Genomic DNA, 23757 nt, shown 5'->3' on the forward strand with positions numbered 1-23757 from the left:
CCTACGTGGTATTTACGACGATTTCATCCTACGTGGTTTTTACGACGAATTCATCCTACGTGGTATTTACGACGATTTCATCCTACGTGGTTTTTACGACGAATTCATCCTACGTGGTATTTACGACGATTTCATCCTACGTGGTTTTTACGACGAATTCATCCTACGTGGTATTTACGACGATTTCATCCTACGTGGTTTTTACGACGAATTCATCCTACGTGGTATTTACGACGATTTCATCCTACGTGGTTTTTACGACGAATTCATCCTACGTGGTATTTACGACGATTTCATCCTACGTGGTTTTTACGACGAATTCATCCTACGTGGTATTTACGACGATTTCATCCTACGTGGTTTTTACGACGAATTCATCGTACTTGGTATTTACGACGATTTTGTCCTACGTGGAATTAACGAGTCCCGCGTTCTTTTTTTTTATATTTCGTCGTTATTTCCTCGTTGACCTACGAGTCCTTTACGACGATTTTTTGTTTGTGGAATTAACGAGTGTTATGTTTAAATCCCTAGAATCCGAAACCCCCAAACCCCATATTCCTTATTTTCTACTTCATATATTCCAAACCTCATCTTTATTTCTATTCCAAACCACAATTCCCACATTTGCTTATTCATAAAACAAACTCCCAGCATTCCCTTATTCATAAAACAAACCTCACATTATCTTATTCATAAAACAAACTCCCTCATCTTATTCATAAAACAAATACATCAATCGGATACATCGACATTCTCGTCATCACTAGAAACATCATCATTTTCATTAAACTCGTCTTCAACAGCTTCGTCTGTGGCATCATCGGTAAGATCTTCGTACTCGTGATTATGCGGATCAATGAGAAGGATGTCATCAATTTCTTGTTCAGGTTCCTCGACTTCATTTATCTGTTCTTCTTGCAATGGTGGTTCTTCTCCACTGATGATTCGTCCTCGAGGTGTAACTTTGATCACTGCTAACCAATTTATACCTGAATCTCTCATCCGAGGGTATGGAAGGAAGCTAACTTGGTCTGCTTGTGAAGCTAAGATGAAAGGCTCGAATTTGTTGTACCTTCTTCCACCGTTGACATCAACTACACCGAATTTGTTAGACCGAACACCTCTGTTGACGACGGGGTCGAACCATTCACATTTGAAGAGGACGCATTTCAGCTTCAGTATCCCTGGAAATTCGACTTCAATAATCTCCGTCAAGATCCCGTAGAAATCTGTTTCCCCTTTCACACATATTCCATAGTTACTGGTCGCCCGCTGTCTACCATAGTCATATGTATGAAAAGTATAGTCTCGTGTGAAATACATCTGTGATGTGGTGACCTTTACAAGTGGAGATTGAATTACTTCGTGTAACCACTTAGGATAATCTGCATCGTCGTCGTCATAATCAACCTGCAAAAATAAAGAGAATGTTAATGAAATACAGATAATGTATGAAATTTTTTTTAGTTAATACCTGATTCCGCAACCACTTAATGAAGTGTTGATCTTTCCTTTTGTCTACGTCACTTGTGGATATACCAGGAAATGTTTCTTCGACTTGAGAAACAAATAGGCTGTAAAATCACATTTTATAGGAATGAATCTCTCGCAATTATACAATTAATTATACTTATATGTGTTTCGAAGTGTCAATATATGTTACCTTTCAAAATAACGCATCAATGGATCTTCGCAATTGAGTAGAATATAGGTGTGTGCACTATGAGCGTCTTGTTCACTCGACCACCAAACCTCTTTAGACTTTCCACCGAGTCGCCCAATCTGGCTAAAGATGTCTGGAACACCAGCAACTGCATATGTTGGCGCAACACCACCATCATCATATCTTCTTGGAGCTCTTCTCCGTGTACGTACTTTTGACGCAAAGTAGTACGATGTGAAGTGAGAAACTTCTTCCGTCAAACTTCCAGCAATTATAGAACCTTCAACTTTGGCGAGGTTCTTTGCTTTTCCCTTCAAATATTTCATGGCTCGCTCATACTGATACATCCATCCGTAATGTACAGGTGCACGAAGCAATGCCTCATATGGGAGGTGGACAGCTAGATGCTCCATGACGTCAAAAAATCCGGGAGGAAATATCTTCTCCAAGTTGCACAATAAGATGGGAATGTTCTCCTGAAGCTGTTCCACGACTTCTTCTTTAAGAGTGTGTGCGCTCAGATCCCTGAAAAATGTTCCAATGCCTTTTATATTCGAAAAAAAATTAAACACATTGTTAGTCATATATTATTTTGTAAATTATTGTGATATAATACACTACGTACCTGCAAGTGCTTCATGTACGTTTGTTGGAAGTAGCTCCGCAAATGCAAAGGGCAGTAGTCGTTGCATAAATACATGACAATCATGACTCTTCATCCCGGAGAACTTTTGACCCTTTTCAACACATCTAGAGAGATTCGAAACATACCCATCGGGGAACTTCACTTCTGATGCCACCCAGTTGAACAACACCGACTTTTTTTCTGAAGATAATCTGAATATCGGAACGGGAACTTGTCCATTGCTTTTAATATGTAACTCGCTTCTTGAGCAAATATCCGGCAAGTCCAACCTCGATTTTATGTTGTCTTTTGTCTTCCCTGGGACATTCAATATTGTATTCATGATGTTCTCAAAGAAATTCTTCTCTATATGCATCACATCGAGGTTGTGGCGCAGAAGAAGATCCTTCCAATATGGCAACTCCCAAAATATACTCTTCTTGTGCCAGTTGTGATGAACACCGTAAGAATCTGGCATATTACGAGGGACATGCCAATTACCACCCCAACGAACTGTTTCGTTAGCTCCGTAGTAGTCGATTTGCGCTTCAATTTGTTCTCCAGTTAGATATGGAGGAGGAGTGTCTCTCACAACCCTTTTGTGCCTAAACAAATTCTTGTTTCTTCGGTAAGGATGGCCAATGTGAAGAAATCGACGGTGACAATCAAACCAACTTGTCTTCCTACCATTCTTCAGTTGAAACGCATCTGTCGTTCCATTACAATATGGACAAGCTAATCTCCCATGTGTAGTCCATCCAGACAACATCCCATAGGCAGGGAAATCACTTATGGTCCACAAAAGCATCGCTCGCATCGTAAAATTCGTCTTCGTTGAACAGTCATACGTCCTCACCCCTGTTGACCACAAATCCTTCAACTTTTTTATCAGTGGTTGTAGGAAAACATCCAGGGACCTTTTTGGATGGTTCGGACCAGGTATTAATATGGTCAAGAATAGTAACTCCCGTTGCATGCACATCTCCGGTGGCAGGTTGTATGGAGTAAGAAAGACTGGCCACAATGAATATTGTCTCCCTGACATTCCGAACGGACTAAATCCATCTGTGCATAATCCGAGATACACATTCCGGATATTGCTAGCGAAATCTGGATGTACTTTGTTGAAATGTTTCCAGGCTCTTGCATCTGATGGATGAGTCATCTCACCATCCGTCTGAGTATGCTCGGCATGCCATCTCATCTTTCCAGCAGTCTGCTCTGATTGATACAATCTTTTCAATCTGTCTGTAATTGGTAGGTACCACATCCTTTGGTACGGTACCCTATTACGTCCTCGTCCTTGCGGCTTGAATCGTGGCTTCTTGCATAATCGACATTCTTCTAGCTTCTCATCATCTCCCCAATAGATCATGCAGTTGTCGATGCAAACATCTATCATCTCCGAAGGCAACCCAAGACTATAAACCAGTTTCTGAATCTCATAATAAGAATGAGCAGACACATTGTCTTCCAGCAAATACTCTTTAAGCAAGTCCGCCCATTCGTTCATGCAACTTTCAGGTAGATTGTGATCAGTTTTAATATTCATCATTCTAGCAGCTAACGACAATTTAGAGAGACCTTCTCTACAACCACTGTAAAGTGGTTGATTCGCCGCGTTTAACATTTCGTAAAACTTTTTTGCATCTATATTAGGTTCTTCATCTTCATCATGAGCTACGAATGCATCAGCTACCATATCATGTACCCTATCATAATCTACCATCTCCTCTTGCTGGTAACTATGTTCATTATGCAAATGATGATCAACCGGTTCTTTTTCCTGAAAATTGCTATTACTACTACTAGCTTCATTCTGATCATAATTAAAACCTTCTCCATGTTGAAACCAGATATAGTAATTTGCCGTGAAACCTCTATTTATTAAATGCTTCCAAACATTTTCACGGTTTGCCAGTTTCGAATTGTTGCATTTCCGACAAGGACAGAACATCTTACCACTTTCTTGGGCGAGCGGTGTTGAATCTGCTTGATGCATAAATGTCTCCAGACCCGCAAGGTATTCTTTCGTCACTCTCCCGTTAGCATCTCTATGCATATACATCCACTTCCGCAACTCGTAAATATTCCCGGAGCCAGCCATTTTTTTTTGTTTCACGTTTTTTGTTGTTGGTGTGTTTAAAATGATGTTCAAACATCCATATTTATAGGAAAATTCGAATCTGGTAGTTGTAATTTTGCTATGAATTTACGACGAAAATTAATTAGGTGGGCAAAAAAAACGTGTAACACTTATAAAGTTGGTGGATTCAAAAATTTCCTCGCTAAATACACTTAAACTATTACCTCGTAAATACCACGCAAAGTTTACGTCGTATTTACGAGGAAATAGTTTTTCCTCGTAAAATACTCGTAAAATTACATCCACTTTACGACGAAACAGTTTTGTCGTTACGTTACGAGGAAATAACGATGACTTTAGTTTTTCACGTAAATTCGTCGTAAACTCGACGCAAATTTACGAGGATTGTTTTTCCTCGTTAATTTTCGTAGTTAAGCATGTGTTTTCTTGTAGTGCGAGAATATCTATCGAACCGTCTTGAAGCTGTAATATCCATCCTACTCCACTCATAGTTTCATCATTTTTCCACGATCCATCAACTCTACATATGAACGTAGGTACTTCAATCGGGGTTCTAGGTATGCGTTCTATGATGCTTTCACCTAGGTTGATCTCTTTATTGGCCAGACACCATGCATTGCATTCTCGTATTGCCAGATCAATTGTATCCAAAGGTGAGAACTCCCGTCCATTAAACAACTTTTCATTCTGGGTTTTCCAAATATACCAAATAATCCATGGGAAAACCCTGGTTAAATCTTCCATATTTCCACCCGAATTGGTTCTTGAGAGGAGGTAGTCTATATTGGTGTAGAGATTTTCTGATGGGAAAACTCCCGGAGCCGATGGAATCGTTGAGAGAGCCCAACATTGCATAGCGGGAGGACATGTAAAAATCGTATGATTAATCGTTTCCTCCGCATGGCCACATCTGGGACAGCTGGGATCGTTGCCAATATGTCTTTTGAAAAGTCTTTCATTGACTGAGATTGCCCCTGATAAAATATGTCACAAGAAAATTGTGTATTTAATTTCTTATTATTTGTAGACATTTTCAATGAAAATTTTCAAATGAAAAATAAGAAAGAAATCAGTTATATTTTAACTTTTCAAGCTGTATTTAAAATTAAAATTTAAAATCTATTATCCCAAAATATTCTCTCAGAATATTCTAAAATTATTCCAGTGTTCATCCGTATATGAAGAGTGATGTGAAAACATATATATATATATCACAAATATTGTATATATAGTATCAACAAATATAAAACGAAATACATGTGGAATAAACAGAAATACACGATCAAGTAATTACTGGAGTTCATTTCAAAAAAAAAAAAAGAAGTAATTACTAGAGTTTAGTCCAGGTACATGTGGAATAACTTCAAATCATACAACAACCAATAATATATCAGTGAATTCTATCAGAAACTAAGCAAAATACTAGTTTATCTTTTTGTTAATGGATAAACATACTATAAACTTTTACAAAAGGTATCTCAAACCTTTTTTTTTTAAAAAACTATCTAGATAAAAACGAAGTTAGCCAATTATGCTCAAAACAAATTTTGTTTTTGATAAAAAAAAAAAAAAAAAGAACAATTCTTTTTGTACTATTCTGGTGGGTGGATAAGGAAAAACCACGTGGCAAACATGTAGAAGAAACGTGGCGTGTTAGGGTGGGAAGAGAAGATTGGCAAAAGTCACGAAGCATGTGCTTCTTTGTTTTCTGACTGATGACGTGGAAGACTTTCGCTATCATCGGCAGCTATATCAGCCAATCATCATTTGACACGTCAAATTCATTCCCTCCAGGAACGTTTCAAACTTTGTTCTCCGTTTCTCCTCGTTTCAACGGTATAACATGATGGTCGACCTCCATTGGGAACACGTGGCATTATCTCAAAGGAACATTTATAATGCTTCACATCTAAATTTCATTTTTTTTTCCCAACTTTTAACTAACACCTAAACCATTTTTTTTTAAATACTCCCATCATTAACACCTAATTGTGATCTTATAATGTTCAAACTCCTTTGGTTTTGCAAAATAAATTATCAAAATACACAAAATAATGGTTTAACTACTATTTACTTTGCGTGCTAGGGATCAATTATTTTAACTAAATATAGAAATTTGAAGTTAATGTTATATCATACACCAAACATGGGTTAGAATGTTGGCTATTTTTTATTTATATAAATAACTACTTAAAATAACATTGGATGTTAGATTTCAATTATTTAAATTTAATTAAATTTACAGAAGGATTATATAGAATAACCACTTTCGCGAAAATTTTCAATCATTTTCTATGCCGTATTAAAATAACTGATTATTATATAATTTTATCACGGTAAAATATTTTTTTCCGTCTATGGAAATTTATTAAATAAGCCACAAGTACATTGAAGAACACATACATAAATCACTACAAAAAGAACCAAAGATCAATAATGTTTTATCCAAGAGACATGTTTGTAAAACAAATTAAAGCGGAGTATTGTACATCTTTGAAAAAAATTTAAACTTGAAATTTATAATAATTAATATTAATGCTGAGTCAGTAAAGTTTTCAAATAAGTAGTATTTTTAGAACCATCTTCTTATGTTACTTTTAAAACATTTAAAATAATGAAGTTATTAGTAAGTACTTATATTTTATATGCAAAAGGGAAAGATATTTACTATTTTTTCACAAAAGTGTTATTTTAGTATTTTTATTACAAAAAGTATCGTTTTAGAATTTTTAATACAACTTATTCTAATTTTTATTTTGATATTAATTACAAAATGCATTGATCTTATAAATAATTTTATTTATTTCATATATTATTAGTTAAATAATTATTTTTTAATCTGTATAAAATATCAAAATGATATTCTTTATAAAATGGAGAAATTTTTTTTTGTGTATTTCCCAAGAAGAAATAGAAAGAAACTTTAGACAAGAAATTTACAAAATAATTTGGGTGATCAGTATTTTCCATGGTAGCTTCAAAAATATCATAACATGGAAATTTTTTAAAAATCAAAGAATCTTTTTTAATTGAAGAAGAAATGAGTGGTTTAATGGTGTGGAGGATTTGTTTTAAATTTCTAGGACAAGATAAGGGAGTGGGAGAGAAAAAGAAATACTAAAACGAAAAGAGGCCTTATCCAAATCCCAGAAACCATTGTCCTAATTGTGGGACCCGATCTGATCAGCCACGTTGTCTGAAAGATTTTCTTGGGCCCCACTTTATCTATAGCGTCTTGAGATAATTATTTTAATATTCTCCTTTTCTTACTTTTTGTTTATTTTTGAATATTCTTTCTCCTTTTTTTGACTCTTCTTTTTCTTTATTTTTTTTTTAAATATGGCAATTTCTTGTTTTTGTTAGTTCCGTAGAAATATGATAGCAAGCAATTGACCACAGCCGCCAGATTTGTAGTCTTTCAAAACTTTTTGCATGCTAAAGTTCGGTTGTAATGCTCTGAAATTATGGGCCCCATCAAATGCTTACTTGACAATCGTGTATAAATGACGACAAAAATGTAACTAAAATATGCTTCCTCCGTTTTTTTTAATATAAGTCATTTTAGAAAAAAATTTATGTTACAAATTATATGACGTTTTTATTTAGTAACACTTAATGTTATATGACTAATGATAATATACCTTCTATTTTATTATTGGTTGATTTATGGTTTGGTAAATAATTAATGATGTTTTTGTTTAGAAAATATAAAAATTTAATGATTTCTTAATCTATGTGCACAATTCTAAAACGTCTTATATTAAAAACGGAGGGAGTATGTATTTCTAGAATACTCATACATATTATTTTTTTTTAAAAAAATAATTACCTAGGTGTTATTTTTTAACTAACTATTCTCCGTACCTTTTAACCAGAATAATTTCAATAAATACATTTCCTTTTAAAATTTACAATTTACCATTAAATAATACATAAAAATATATTTTCAAAACAAATATATTTTTAAAACATGAAATTTTTCAGAACAAAAGAAGTATTATCAGTATATTATAAATTTTAGCTATTGTTATTGCATTTCGTTTCTAGGATTTTATTATTAATACACTTCTTTTTATGAATCAGAAGATGCTACTGACAATTTACAATATCATTGTCTTTGGTGTCGTTCTAGATTATAATTATATATATATATATATATATATGTATATTAAATAAAAATTTATTTTAATTTAATTAACTATATACAGTATAAACTATAAATTGATATTCGATAAATTAATACTCAATAAATTGATAAATTTTCTAGATTCTAAATTGAGCCGGTTCAAAATATGATACATATCGATAAAATAATATACCTTTTGATAGAATTATATGCAAATATATAGTCCCACTAAAATTATAAATTAATAGCTTTACATTTATATTAGTTATATATATTATATAAAAATAATTTTAGGATAATTCTTTTTAGTATTTTTCACCAAAAGAGTCTCCAAAGAGAAAAATGACTAAAATAGGTTTTATTAAAGTTAAAAAGTTTCAAAGTGATTTTTTTTAAATAGTTTCATAAAGCGTTTTGGAATTTCGAAAAGAAACTTTAAAAAAAATATCGGAAAGTTTGAATTTGAAAACATATAATTTTAAATTATAAAATAAAATTATTTTTATTGTTTATTAAATTATTTATATTTATATATTTATAAAGAAATGAGTAAAAAGTTTTTGCCTCTTTAATAATTTTTTTTTGATCATTTTTCTTTTTGAGGTTCTTTTGCTGACAAAACCTTAAAATAGAAATATTTGAGAAATTTTTTTTTTATAAAATTTCAAAAATGATATTATATATTTTTATATATTTTTTACATTCACAATATAATTATTTTTATTTTCTTTTAACACTTCAGTGTATTCTAATACTCCCTCCGTTTCAAAAGATCCATATTTAAAAAAAAAAAATTCAAAAAGATATATGTTTTACATTTTCGATGCATAAATTAATTGCAAATTGTAAATTTCAAAAAATATAATGGTGTTTATAAATATTTTATTGGTCAAAAATTGTGTGCAATAGTTGATAACGAAAAATAATGCATTTGAAACTAAAATTTGATATGTTTTCTTAAAGCATCTCCAAAAAACACTATATAACTTCAAATATGAAGTTTTTTGCTCTCCAAAAAGAAACTTCAAATTTGATGTTTTGAGGAGTGAAACTCTATATTTGAAGTTTCACTACTCAAAACTTCAAATTTTTAGTTTCATATTTTTATTTGCATTTTGGTCCCTACAATCACACATCACCTTTATGATTCATAAATATTTTCTCGTTTATTATTTTAATCCTTAAAAAATTATATCTCATAAATATTTTAAATTTTGTTTACAGATTTTATATTTTACACATAAAATTAAATAAAACTTTAAAATAAGATTTAAAATATTTTAAACTAGATTTAGACAATAATAACATACAAACGAAATTTAACAAAAAGATTTAAAAAAATTACATGAAGACACAACTATTACACAAATTTAAATCTTACAACAACACTAATAATCAGATAAGCTTGATCCGGAACCTTCAAAATTTTCAAATACCAATTTTTTTTGTGTAACTGAAGATGGTTGTTGTTGTTGTTTTTTTTATGTATTTTTCTTACAATTTTTTCTTGTTCATATCGAATATATTCACGAGTATTAATATCATCGAAAAGAAATTAGTCTTTTAGCAATATTTTATGTTTCTATTTTACTTTCTTGTTCCGATTTAATGTATTTACAAGTATCAATATCATCTGATTTCAACAATTTTTAGCTCATAATCTACAAAGTAAAAATGAAGAAAACCATTTTTACTTCGAAATGCATTAATAGATCATATATGCATTACGAAAATCATTTTATGGAATAATATGGTATTTTGTTTGAAGTTTAATATTAATTAAGTTATTTTTATTTATTTTTTTATATATTTTAATAGAATATTTATTAATTAATATTGTTTTAATATGTTTATATATTTGCTAGTTATTTATAAAAGTTTTATGAATTCAAGTTAGTTATGATAAATATAAGGACCATATTATAAAATATAAATAGTTTTGAAGTTGAGTTTGAAGTTTTGCTTTTGGAGAATAACACCTTTAAACTTCAAATATAGATTTTTGGAAATTTCAAAATAGAGTTTCTTTTTGGAGATGCTTTTAATAAGTGTGAAAAACCTAAAACATAATTTTTTGAAACGGAAAGAGTAGTATATTTATTAAAGTTTATATATAAAACCACATTAACTCGAATCTTTGTTGAAGACGGATTAACTATAATTTTTTACTGTTTTAGTTTTATTACCAACGGTTAGTATGTGAATTTAATGTTGACAGACTGATGATAAGAAAGTGGATAATATTTTTTTTAAAGAAGTCGATAATGTTGCATTAAAAACGGTTTGATAAAACAATAATAGTGAAAAACAACTGTTGAGAACGACTTTCTTTGGTCGCGGCATGTTATAAGTGCAGCGAAACAAGACGAATCACGACTCTTTTACAACTAAATACGTCTGCAGTCTGCATCCCAAGTATGACGTAAAGACAAGGTTTGCGTACATGCATGTCAAAGGTAACATTTTTAAAAGACATAATATGAAATATATAATCGATTAGTCAATACCCAAAAAAATTGTTGCATAACACTTGTTTTCAAACTTTACCTATATTATACAACTAGGTCCATAACCTTATTATACAACTAGGTCCAGTTAAGACTACGAATACACACACCTTCACGCGATCTCCGAACTGATAAGAGCTATCCAACTAGCTAGTTTTCTAGCATTAAATCGTCGATGAAAATATCATATGAAATTTTAGGTTTGAAAAGATCTTTTCCACAGGAAGTTCGAGGTTTGAGATCCATGACCAGTTTCTGAATTTATCTGTATCAAAACAATTAAATATTTTACATATGCATATAAGGCCAATCAACATAGTGAAATGAAACATAAGTTTTGCCCCTTCAAATTTGAAAAGTTAATAGTATATAATTTTAACCATATGACCTTATATTTTCTAAAAATTCCAGAAATATAAAAAGATATATATGTTTCTAGAAGAATAGAATAGATTTGCGTCTGAAATACATCAAATACTATAATGCTTTTACCACTTTTTCATTTTTCTGAGTGAATGTTAAATTTATTCGACATAAAAACACTTTTGTACAATAGATGTGTTTTTTGTTTTTGTACAAAAACATTTTTTTTTTCATTCTCTTGTGAATGATGCTTTTGTGTTCGAAATATTATATACCTTGGCGAAGTATGCCCTTTCGCTATTTTGTTATCTTGTATTATATATAGATATATAAGAAAATAAATCTAGCTTTACAGAAAAGGGACAGGAATAATCAAGAGATGTTCAAAAAATTGTCAGCTACATATGGACACAAAAGCAGCATCCTTCCACAAAAATAATGCATACTATTATTACTCAGATTTTCAAAGATCCTATTAAGAAATATAAACTAATCCCTTATATATTATTTGAGAAGCATTACAACTTCTTTTTGTAGCCACATGTCATCACTAGGATGATTCTTAGAATCATTAGAGAAATATGTTGGTCAATCTAATTATATAATAAGCTTTTTATTAAACTAACAATAAATTCATCATTAATGTACTTTATTATTTCCTTAAATAAAATTTACGGAATTGCCTAATGTGGCTAAAGTATATATGGCAATTAATGATTTTGAATAATAAAGATTTGATAAAAAAAATAGTGTATTTTCTATCATATTTGTTTAATTTTAAACTATTAAATAAATTAAACAACCACAATAACCATATAATAAAAATTTAGATTTTTATGTATATGTTATATTTTGAATTTTTACAAACGGCTATAAATTACTAAAACTGTTAAGAGTCTCACATTCAAATTTTATGATCCATAGTTTAAAAATTTTGCTATGACAAAATACAAATGATTACAAAAATTATATAAGTAAAAAGTCTAATTTAATTAATTATTAAGATTAATCTATATGTCGTTTTAAATTAAACTATAAACCATATAAAATACAATATTTTAGTTTCAAAATTTACTTTGAACAATTTTTTTGATAAAAGTTTTGAACGATCATTGACAACTTTTTTTAAAAAATTATAAATTACTAAAACTATTAATCCCACAATGAAAATTTTGTTATCAGTAATTTAGATTTTTTTCTATAAAAGATATAAATGATCGAAAAAACTATATGAGTAGAAATCATCATTTAATAGACATTAATATTAAAAATATACTAAAATATATTATCTATGTTAGTATTATTTAAATTTAATTACATATCCTATCAAATATAAAAAATATTTTTTGGATTAATAAAATTAATTTATATGTTTGCACCAATTTAATTATATATTTAATAGTTACTGAACTTTAATTATTTAATATATATTAATTATTTCATAATATGTAAAAATATTTAATACATAAAATAATTTATATATATAATGTTGATTCCGCGCAAGGCGCGGATCTTAACCTAGTATTATATATTGTCATAATCTATTATATATACACACAATCTCATCGACTCAACCCCCGTAAGTACTAGTTATTGGTCATGTACATTTGCATATTACACTTGTGGCATAAAGCTAATATATATGCAAAGAAAGGTATTATATATACTCGCAAGACTGAAAGCCGATCCATAAAATAGGAAGAATGACTCATTCTCAACCATAAAATAGGAAATATGACTCATTCTTATAAGCTTTTAGATAAATAAAATCCGGTGATATATGCATATACCAGATTGGCTTCCCGTAATATGGTAATTTGGTAAATAAAATCTGGTAGTAAAAGTTCGGCATTGCTTTGTGTTGTTATTGGCCTCGGGTTTTTGCTGTCTGGCTGAGTTGTCTTATCTTCGAAGGTCGCCAGAGAGTTGTTCTTGGTTGAACCTGATCATAAAGAGTGAATCATCGGGGAAGCTAATATTATCGGGTTCTATCTTTCAGTTTAACTGAGGTTCTTTTTTATGCGGCAAACGGGATGTTTTGACTTTGTCTGGTCCGATGGTTAGTTGTCTTACTTGTTGTGTTGTTCCCGTGTTAGGTTAGGAAGAGTGCTGTTTAGTTGTTTTATTTTTTTTCTGCTTCTCGTTTCCCTGTATATCTGTAAAAAAAATTAATAATAATATCTTAACATTTTTATCAAAACAAAAATACATGCATATATTTTATTTTGAATTCGACCAAAAATAACTGAATTTCTAGTTTTGAAGAACATTCTATGTAAGAGAAACTTTTACGTAAGCTTTTATTAATCATCGAACCAAAGTATATAACTCATTCTCACAATTTCCGCCATTCTTTCAAGTTAAGATAAAATGTTATTTCTAATGATCACTAATTCATTACGAATATTCAAATTTCATCATCTAGAAAAAAGGAACACTCGTCATCTTTCTACTGTTATAGATTTTTCCAGTATGTGATTTTCTTGTCACCAAATATAAATACTTATTTGTTCTCTATATATATACACTAGTAATTAATCCGTTCTATTGAATAAAGAATGGATTTGTGCACACAAAAAAAACAATACAGAATGGATTACATTTTCATTGTCATGGATGGGTGAGCAGTTTGCATCAATAACTTTTGTATAATGGTCCTACAATTTATAGGATCATAAATGTGAGAACCACTACAGCTGATATTTATAGATTTAGTGGGCCGGATTTGATTGGGTTCATACACGTAATTATTTAAAACAAAAACAAAAATAAAATGTAAAATTTATTTTCTTTTTGGCTCAACCAAACCAAAGATGTTAGAAAAACCTTATTGGATAATATCTAAAAAAATAGTAATATTTCAATTATGACAGAAATACGTAATTAAATTTAAAAACTTAAACCTGTAATAAAGTTACAAATGGCAACAAAGTATCTGCAGAGGTTCTTAAAGCTTCTAAACAAGAAACGATTCTTATTCTTTGTCATCTATTATTATTATTATTATTATTTTTAATAGTTATATACTTTGCATGAAGACCCACGATAGACTTGCGCTTAAAGCAATTTTAATTGCGAGGATGCTCATTTGAGTATCTTAACAACAATATATTATTATTTTTTATTTAAGTTTTAAAACAAAAATAATCATTAAAAACTTGACATGTGTCTCGACAGTATCTAATGAGGTTTTTAAAACATCTTATTTGAGATACAAGTTCTTAAGCATTTATTCCTTTGTCTTACTTTTTGTTTTTTTAATTATTATTTTATGTATATATTTTGGCTAAAAATGTTTCATTAGAGGTGCTCATCTTAGTTTTCTAGGGGCTTCTCTTAAACGAGATTTCTACTTTTTTAAACGAATACATATTTTAAAATTTTCACACATACTATTAAAATATATTAATTTAGTCATAAATCCATAATTTATGATTATTTATCTATATTATTATTTGCGAAATAATTTTTTCCTCCAAGCTTTTACATTAAAAGTTTGAATGGTTGAAATCGCTAATACCCTTAATATATTATTAGATTTACTTATTAAATCAGATTATTTATTATACATTAATATAATAAACATTGATCAGAAATGAAAACTATTTTAAACTGAAAGATAATTCCCTTATATATAATGTATTGCTGTTCAAAAAGAATATTTTTAATCATAAAAATCAAAATTTTAGGAAACAAAAATATGGATAATTAAATATTAATCAAATAAAAATTGAATTTTATATATAATCAAAAGAATATTCAGGAATCCCAAAGATAATATATAAAGAGTTTTTTGAAATTGTTTATAATACATGAGAGAATTTCCAAAAGTTTAAGTAAATAACAAGCATATAAATTTAATAAAAAATGTGTCAAATATAGATAATTTAGTGTTGTGTTTAAACGTTCTGATAGCATAAACAATATCTAATTTTCTACAATTTTAAAATAACAAAATTTAATAGATGCAATTTTTCCAAATTTATAATTAATTATTATTAGTTGATAAAATATAATAAAACATAAAATGTATCTGTTCTAATTTCTTTTTCTAATTTCTTTCTCTAAAATATGTCGGAAGAAGTAATTAATATACTAAAAATCAATGTGTGACAATTTCATCATTTCATGTCGGGTGAAATTCAAAGCGGCATCTTAATTTTGCCGCATAGTCTTTAGACAATCGCATGTGCAATGTTTTCACATTGTTTGGACAAGTTATTGAAAAGTTTCGCGAAAAGTTTTACACATAAAATATGATAAATCAAACGATTAAGTAATCATATTTCTTAGAACAATTCATGGTACTCTTTAATATTTGGTACTAGGGTCGGTCCGCGGATTATATATTTCAATTCGTTATATATACTATTTAGATCATACGTATTTTTATTAATTTGCTTATATGTCATTTAATGCTTATAACATATTTTTTTACGACTATAATATATTTATTACAATTATAGTAGGTGAATCTAATATAAGGGATCCCTAATATAAATACTCATTGTTTTAAGTAAAACTAAATTATATTTCGTATTAAAAAAACAAATTTTGTAAAAAAGTAAATAAAAAACTTTTAAAAATGCTCTATTAGTTAAATACACTAAAAATTCTATGAAAATATTAATATTTACTATATTATTTGTTAAACTATAAAAACATAATATATTACAATCTAACTATTGTTAAAATGTAGTTCATGATTAAAACTCTGTAAGAAGATAATCAGTATATTCTCAATGTATATGCACAATTAATTTAATTTTATTATTGACTATTATTTTGTTGCAGACAAAGAAAAATATTATTTTGTTTTACAATTACTATCTTTTTAAAATACCAATCACTATATTACATTGTCATTAAAAATACAATTTATATACTTTCTAACTTAATCTTTGACTTTTTATTTTTTTTCTTACTATATTAAGTATTAAGGTATCTGTTTATTAATGGTTTAAGTGAATTTTGAATATATTCTCAGTCTAATATTTTGATCCAAAAACTTTATTTTTTATTTTTTTTATTTCCAGTGAAAATATTCTACAATTTAACAAATACACACACATATATATATATATATATATATATATATATATATATATATTGTTATTCTATCAAATGTAATTTTTTCCCTGATTCTGGTAAATATAGTTTTAAAATTTTGAATCGGACAAATTTACCTATGTATATAGTTGTTAGCAAATGTAGCCAAGAGTCGTTGTTAAAAACAAATGTAGCCAAGAGTCGTTGCGTAAAAATTTCTTGTCTGACGCGTTTGATATATCAGATGAATGACAAATTACTGGATAATTATTGGAAAAAAAAAAACTAAAACAAATTAAGATTTTTTAAACAATTAAAAATTGCAAGTTAGTTCTAGTTTCTAATAGATTAATCACTTTTTAGATGCCAATATACATAGTGTAATCACTTTTTAGGTGGCCTATCTTGAGGATAAAGTTGTTAAGAGAAAAGGACAATTTCGGTTTGATAAGAGATGGATTGGACAGGCGGGTCTCATGGAGTCAATTGCAATGGGTTGGACAGATCATAGTGAAAGAAGGGAGGAAGAAAGAACACAGAATATAGTGGAAAAAATTAGCAATTGTCGTCATGAAATTGCTAAGTGGCGGAAAGATAATCCTCCTTACGGAAAGGAAAAAATAAATGATTTACAAAAGGCTCTTGAAGAGGTTCAAACAGATAATACTAGGTCTCAAGAGGACATTCTGGAGGTATCTAGGAAATTACAAGATGCATATAAGGATGAGGAAGATTACTGGCACCAAAAAAGTAGGAATATGTGGTATTCATCTGGAGATCTTAATACAAAATTTTATCATGCCTTAACTAGGCAAAGAAGGATGTGTAATAGGATTGTTGGATTACATGATGAGGACGGGAATTGGATCACAGAGGATAATGGCGTGGAAAAAGTGGCAATAGATTATTTTGAGGATTTATTTAGTACCACATCCCCATCGGACTTTGATAGTTTCCTTGCAGAGGTTACACCGGGAATCACTCCCCAGATGAACCAACATTTGTTGAGGCTCGCGACGGAAGAAGAGGTTAAAAAGGCTTTGTTTATGATGCATCCAGAGAAGGCGCCAGGGCCGGACGGCATGACAGCTCTTTTTTTCCAACACTCATGGCATATTATTAAGAATGATTTACTAGAGATGGTGAATAATTTTTTGGTTTCTGGAGAAATGGATACACGATTGAATATCACTAATATATGTATGATCCCAAAAACAGAGAGACCTACAAGGATGACGGAATTAAGACCCATCAGTTTGTGTAATGTAGGGTATAAAATTATTTCGAAGGTATTATGCCAGCGATTGAAAATTTATCTCCCGTTGCTCATATCTGAAACCCAGTCGGCATTTGTGGCAGGAAGGTTGATTTCTGATAATATTCTTATTGCCCAGGAAATGTTTCATGGATTACGGACTAATAAAGCATGTCAGGGAAAGTATATGGCAATTAAAACGGATATGAGTAAAGCGTATGATAGGGTGGAATGGGATTTTATTAAAGCATTATTACAGAGATTGGGATTTGACCTTCATTGGATTAAATTAATGATGGAATGTATATCATCGGTTCAATATCGGGTTCTCATAAATGGTCAACCACGTGGCCTCATTGTTCCCCATAGAGGCTTACGTCAAGGAGATCCTTTATCGCCTTATTTATTTATTCTATGCACAGAGGCCTTAATTGCAAATATAAAAAAGGCAGAGAGAGGGCATCACTTAACGGGGATGAAGGTAGCGAGAGCTTGCCCGTCGATATCACATTTGCTATTTGCGGATGATAGTCTATTCTTTTGTAAAGCTCAAAGGGATGAGTGTCAAACTATCCTTAGGATTTTGAAGGAGTATGAGGCAGTTTCAGGACAATTAATAAATTTTGAGAAGTCTTCAATTCAATTTGGACATAGGATTGAAGATTCTGTCAAACAAGATTTAAGGGATATTTTGGGCATCCAGAACAGATTGACATCAATGAACCTTGATGATAATACATTGATTGGTGAAACCAAAAAATAAGAACCAACGAGTGAAGGAGAAACAAGTTTTTACCACTTCTCATCAAACATATCAGAGATGTCTTTCCAAGTTCCTTCTTCTAACAGCAAATAGTTTCCCTCAACAATCACCACTTTATGCCTGTAAAAAAAAAAGATGTACACAAGGTAACTGATAGTCTCAGGAAGAGAGAAACGAAACCATTTCACGGTACTAGATTCGAAGCTACTGACTACTTACTGGAGGCTAACAAAGATATCATCTTCAACTGGATCTCCAACTCCATGATCGAATGATGGCACATAGACTGAGCCCTGGACAGTTTGAAAACTTATCAGAGTCTAATGTAAGTGTCGCAGCTCTTAAGATTATTAAGGTCAATAAAAATAATGTGACTAACTCTTTTACCTCGTTTCTCAGCTTCTTTAAACAGTTGAGCAATAGTGCAGGATTAAAAGTCCAAGGAGCTGGTTGTTTAATTGGATCAAAGGATTATAAATATAACCTTTTGAAATCTAACGTATAAGATAAAACAGATCTCACCTCCTCTTCTCGCGTGAGCTTCTTTAGGATCCTACAGTGGAAAAAACAAAAAAAAATTGTTTATAAAAAAGTTCGAGCTGTTAAAAACAAAAATAAAGCTTCAACCTCCATGGCATCAAGCTGGGAACGATACAAGTGGAACCCATCCATGGGAAGCACTGTAGCGACATCAGGCGGCATAACCTCAGCGTCAAAAGAAGCAGCTTTCTGAGGCCATAAGCTATTTATACGACTCACAACTTCATATGCTAACGTGCTTTTACCCGCACCAGGAGGACCAGCCAGACCGACCAAACGTCTACGTGAGACAACACACAACGATTAATAAGAGTTTATCTAAAAAGAACATTTCTAAGAGTGTAGAGAGAACTTACTTAACATTGGGGCTAAACATTGCAGCTGATGTAGGGACAAGACGTTCCGCCAACTTATCATATATCTCATCCATACAGCTTCCAAACAAGAATTGACAAAAAAAAAAAAAAAAAAAAAAGAATGATATTGTGAATGAAAAATTTGCGAAATCACATTTTCAAACTGTGACAACGTGATAAAGTTCTATAATATTCACCACCTATGTTTTCAAGTGATACTAAATCTGTTTCAGTGTCTTGTAAAATAAAATTATAATGGAGTTTAATAGTCATCTAAATACATGTCATCTAAAAAATATTTCACAACTTGTGCTTATAGCTATCACTCAAAAAAAGGAAAAGCATTCATAAAACAAAATATTCTTAAGAGATAAAACAGAAGCACAGATTAGTAAGAACATTTCTTGAACAAAAATAAAGACATTCTTGGGAAGAAGACTGATAGTAATATACTTCAATACAAATATGTTAAGATGTGCAGAAGGAGAGCCTCCAAAAATGCCATTGGTGAGACATTTGTCTCTGTTTCAGTTCTCACATGTGAGCTGTTGTTTCTCTGATCATCTGATGTAATAGACTGCACGAAACAACTGAAAAGAATGCATCAGATGTCAATCCTTATAATAAAATGCTTCAAACCATTATTGGTATGCAAATAATAGAAACTAAATCTCAATCCTGCAATAAGAAAAGAATATTAATTTGGGAGTTACACGATCCTTCCCAGCGAAATCATTGTGAGGAGTAATGAAAAGCATTCTTCCTGACGAAAAAAATTAGTACATGAGAATTATCAGAATCTTACATTTGTTGTATATCACAATTTGGTCAAGATAGCAGCCTGTCCTGGCTTTTTTCACCACAAAACTATTCCACTGAACTGACCCGGCCCTCGTCATTGGTACTATCTCCCTTTGTTTCCTTTTTCCAATCCAAAAGCTTCTAGCACGCTCTTTCCCAACACAAACCCTCAGTTTATGTGACCCTTGAGAAGTATAAACTGGATGTGCAATTCCATGTCTTTATGAGAAGAGCGAACACATCAGAGTCAAACGTATCCGTAGTACCTTCTTTAAAGAAAACAGATGTGAGTTAGTAAAATATAAGCAAGAAAATATGTAATGGAAGGGACTGACTTAGAATTTTACTGCGGTTGGAAGTTGAGAACTTAGGAATTCAGGACTGCCTGGCAATCAACATGAACTGGTCGTAACTGCAGAAGCGGAAAAATCCATCAGGATAAGGTCCCTGCTTTCACGCTGATTGACCCCTGGATCAGAGTTGACTGAACAAAAAAAAAAGTAACATGTGAGACATTCTCAGACGTATACACATGCAAGAGACAAAGTATCGTAAGTACAGCAAAAATAGCAACCATCAGAAACCCCTCGAGTCCTGAACATTAAAATCTTAGAGAAATCAACAAAATAAACACTGAGAAAGATGTAGCATTGTAAGACCAGAGACAAAGGCGGAGGATAATGGGAAATGAATCATTTGAACCAAACCAGTATGAAAAAAAAGATTAATCTCAAAATACAACATCTATTACTATAACAATCAAGAATTGAGAAAAGAAAATTACTCAATTACCTTTCCATTAGCACGACCAGATCGACATCCAACAACTCTCCACCTTTCTTTACATTGCGAGGTTCCCAGAAGCGAAGGAGACTTGTTACAACGAAGTTCCTACACCGGCCTGCCTCGAGCTCAGAAAAATGGAGTTCTTGCTTAGCCATTATCGGATATTGGTGAGAGACATTTAGGGTTATATGCTAAAGGCGGACCAAATAGATGGCTGCGAAGACTGTTAAACCCTCTATATATATATACGCTGCTGGAGCTTAAAGAAGAAGCAAAGAAGCATTGAAGATGAAGTAGTGGGTATTGAGGCTTGAGTGCCATAACGACTACCGTTTCTCAGCTCAATCGCGTGGGGAGTGGAATCAGAACGGCTAGGGTTGCGAAGAGGAGATGTCATCTTCTTTTACGAATGAGTTTCTTGGGCTTAGAATAAAACGTATATGCAAAGGCCATATTCAATTGAAAAACGCAACAAAAACTCGTTAATAGGGGGACAGGTGTCAGCCTCTCCATGAACTATTTTCTGACTTAGCAGTAGGAGAAGGGAATAGTGTACTTTATAGTAATAGATAGATATTACCGAAGATGTTAATTCTACAAGTAAAATTTTCTACCTTAAGAGTAAAGATACCAAACTCGAGTGTCAGCAGCTGTAGGAAGGAGATTTAGCAATATGCTGTTGTTCTTGCCTCAAAGAAATTATAGGTTTCAATCTAGAAATTCTTAAGTTCGATTTTTTTTAAATATATTTGTCATATTACGTTGACTTGTTTAACACTGATTTACTATTCTAGATTCATGGTTTTCTTTTATCATTTCAGTGTAAATGAGAAAAGCTTCCACATATAATTTTCTAAATGACTTAAATACAAATAATAAGTCGACATGGGTTCATACAATATGGTTATTGATATTGTATAGTGACATTATATTTAGGGGAATTTACCAAATATGACTCAAAACTTGATTTTGATTGCAAAAGTATACCCAAACTTGAATCAAATGCAAAAATAACCCAAAAGCATTGTGAAATTACATCCAGCCCCTTGTGACCAAACAAAAAAACAGAATTCATTTTTATGAATATATCCTCGTTAAGTCTTATGAGTCTTCTGAGATTCTGTTAAGTCTTCTGGACGACGTCCACGGAAGTCGTCTGCTATAGTTGATCTTAAAAATAATTTATAAATTTTGTAAGAAATATTTTGATAAGGGAAAAATTAAAATAATGTAATTATAAACAGTTTTAGGTGATATAAATTAAGATATAATAAAATTGAATTGTTTTCAACATAGATGAGTGAAAGTAGTGAATCATGATATTCTTTGGTATAGGGTTTGACAACATATGTTGTAGTATTGTATGTATTCTTAGGGTTAGATTTTGGAAAACATTTTTTAAAAATTAAATTTTTATCTACATGTGATTATTTCTGTGTATATTAAACACTTTTTAAGTTTAATTTGATTTTTTGAAGTGTTTAGTTAGTTAGTTTAAGAGTTATGTTTAGGGTCTAGATGACTAACATGTAAGTCGTTGGGAAGTCTTCTAACTCCCGCTAAAAATATTTTAGTTTCCCGTTAAAAATATTTTAGCTTCTCACTAAAAAATATTGAAACCTTATGGGCGACTTACAAGTAAATTTGAAGAGATATTCATAAATTGTTTTGGTAAATATGTTCATATTCCACATTATTATCTTCTAGCGCATTATATTTTAGATTTTTTTTTGCACATTCTCTCTCCTCCTCTCAAATGGCTGCAACAAAAATGATATGTTCCTCATTCTAAAACTCTCCAACCTTTCTCTATTCTCTTTGAACTTATAAACACCAAACTTTATATCAATTTATTGTTTTTGTCTCATGTCTTTCTCACTAGTTTATTTCTCTATTCTCTTTGAACTTATAAACACCAAACTTTATATCAATTTATTGTTTTTGTCTCATGTCTTTCTCACTAGTTTATCTTGCTTTGCAGGTTTTTCATCACATGGTTCTCATCTTCCACTCATTTAAAGGTAGATTTATTAATTTTAGATATGTATTTTTGTGTGTTCTATAAAGATAGATCTATCTAATATTCCACTCATTTTCTCTGTTTTTAAGCCATTTAAACGTTTTTGGAGATGCAGGTTTTTCAGATCTGGATTTGGATATGCAGGGTTTTCAGATCTGGAAGACTTCTGGGGTAGAAGACTTCCAGACGATTTCCAGGAAGTCTTCCAGACGACTTCCAGGAAGTCTTCTGACGGAGTCTTCTCCCATGTCTCCCTTTCATAATAGATCTGAGCGTTTTGGTAAGTTCTTATGTTGATTTTTCTTCATTTGGTAACCTCCTGTTGCATAAAATTCATATTTTTATCTCTTTGACTTGAAAAGACTAAACTTTATATGAATTTTTCATTTTTGTCTCATGTCTTTCCCACTAATCTATCTTTTTGTTGCAGGTTTTAATCAGATGGTTCTCATCTTCCACTTGGATATGTACTTTGTGTGTTTTATAACAGTATGTCTATCTAATTTTCCACTCATTCTCTATTTTTAAGCCATTTGAACATTTTTTGATATGATATGCAAGTTTTTACAGATCTGGGTTTGATATACATGTTTTTCAGATCTGGATCAGACTTTAGAAGACCTATGGGAAGTCTTCTCAGAAGTCTTCTAAAATATAATGCGCTAGAAGACTTCCAGTAAGTCTTCCAGACAACTTCGAAGAAGTCTTCCAGACAACTTCCAGGAAGTCTTCCAGACGACTTCCCGGAAGTCTTCTGACGGGGTCTTCTTCCATATCAAGTGGAGTCTAAGCT

The 23757-nt window shown here is 30.9% G+C and overlaps 1 protein-coding gene and 1 long non-coding RNA gene across 4 annotated transcripts; both read right to left on the minus strand.

Moving 5' to 3' along the window:
• Positions 1–18337: 18337 nt before the first annotated feature.
• On the minus strand, positions 18338–19470 carry LOC106314243 (putative uridine kinase C227.14). Its single transcript, XM_013752153.1, has 7 exons — positions 19358–19470; positions 19089–19281; positions 18984–19014; positions 18849–18907; positions 18681–18754; positions 18495–18581; positions 18338–18422 (listed from the first exon to the last, which is right to left on the minus strand). The coding sequence occupies exons 1-7, from the start codon at positions 19429–19431 to the stop codon at positions 18338–18340; spliced, it is 603 nt and encodes a 200-aa protein (XP_013607607.1). The 5' UTR covers positions 19432–19470.
• A 145-nt stretch (positions 19471–19615) lies between these two features.
• On the minus strand, positions 19616–21346 carry LOC106316104. 3 transcript variants are annotated; one of them, XR_001264722.1, is made up of 4 exons: positions 20951–21346; positions 20494–20642; positions 20163–20424; positions 19616–19934 (listed from the first exon to the last, which is right to left on the minus strand). It is a non-coding gene; the product is annotated as an uncharacterized LOC106316104 (long non-coding RNA). The 3 variants fall into 3 exon arrangements; XR_001264724.1 differs by having other exon boundaries at positions 19616–19947; XR_001264723.1 differs by having other exon boundaries at positions 20163–20427.
• Between the last annotated feature and the right edge of the window lie 2411 nt (positions 21347–23757).

The sequence above is a fragment of the Brassica oleracea genome, chromosome C9 (assembly GCF_000695525.1).
Source record: "Brassica oleracea var. oleracea cultivar TO1000 chromosome C9, BOL, whole genome shotgun sequence".
In the NCBI taxonomy this organism is placed as follows: domain Eukaryota; kingdom Viridiplantae; phylum Streptophyta; class Magnoliopsida; order Brassicales; family Brassicaceae; genus Brassica; species Brassica oleracea.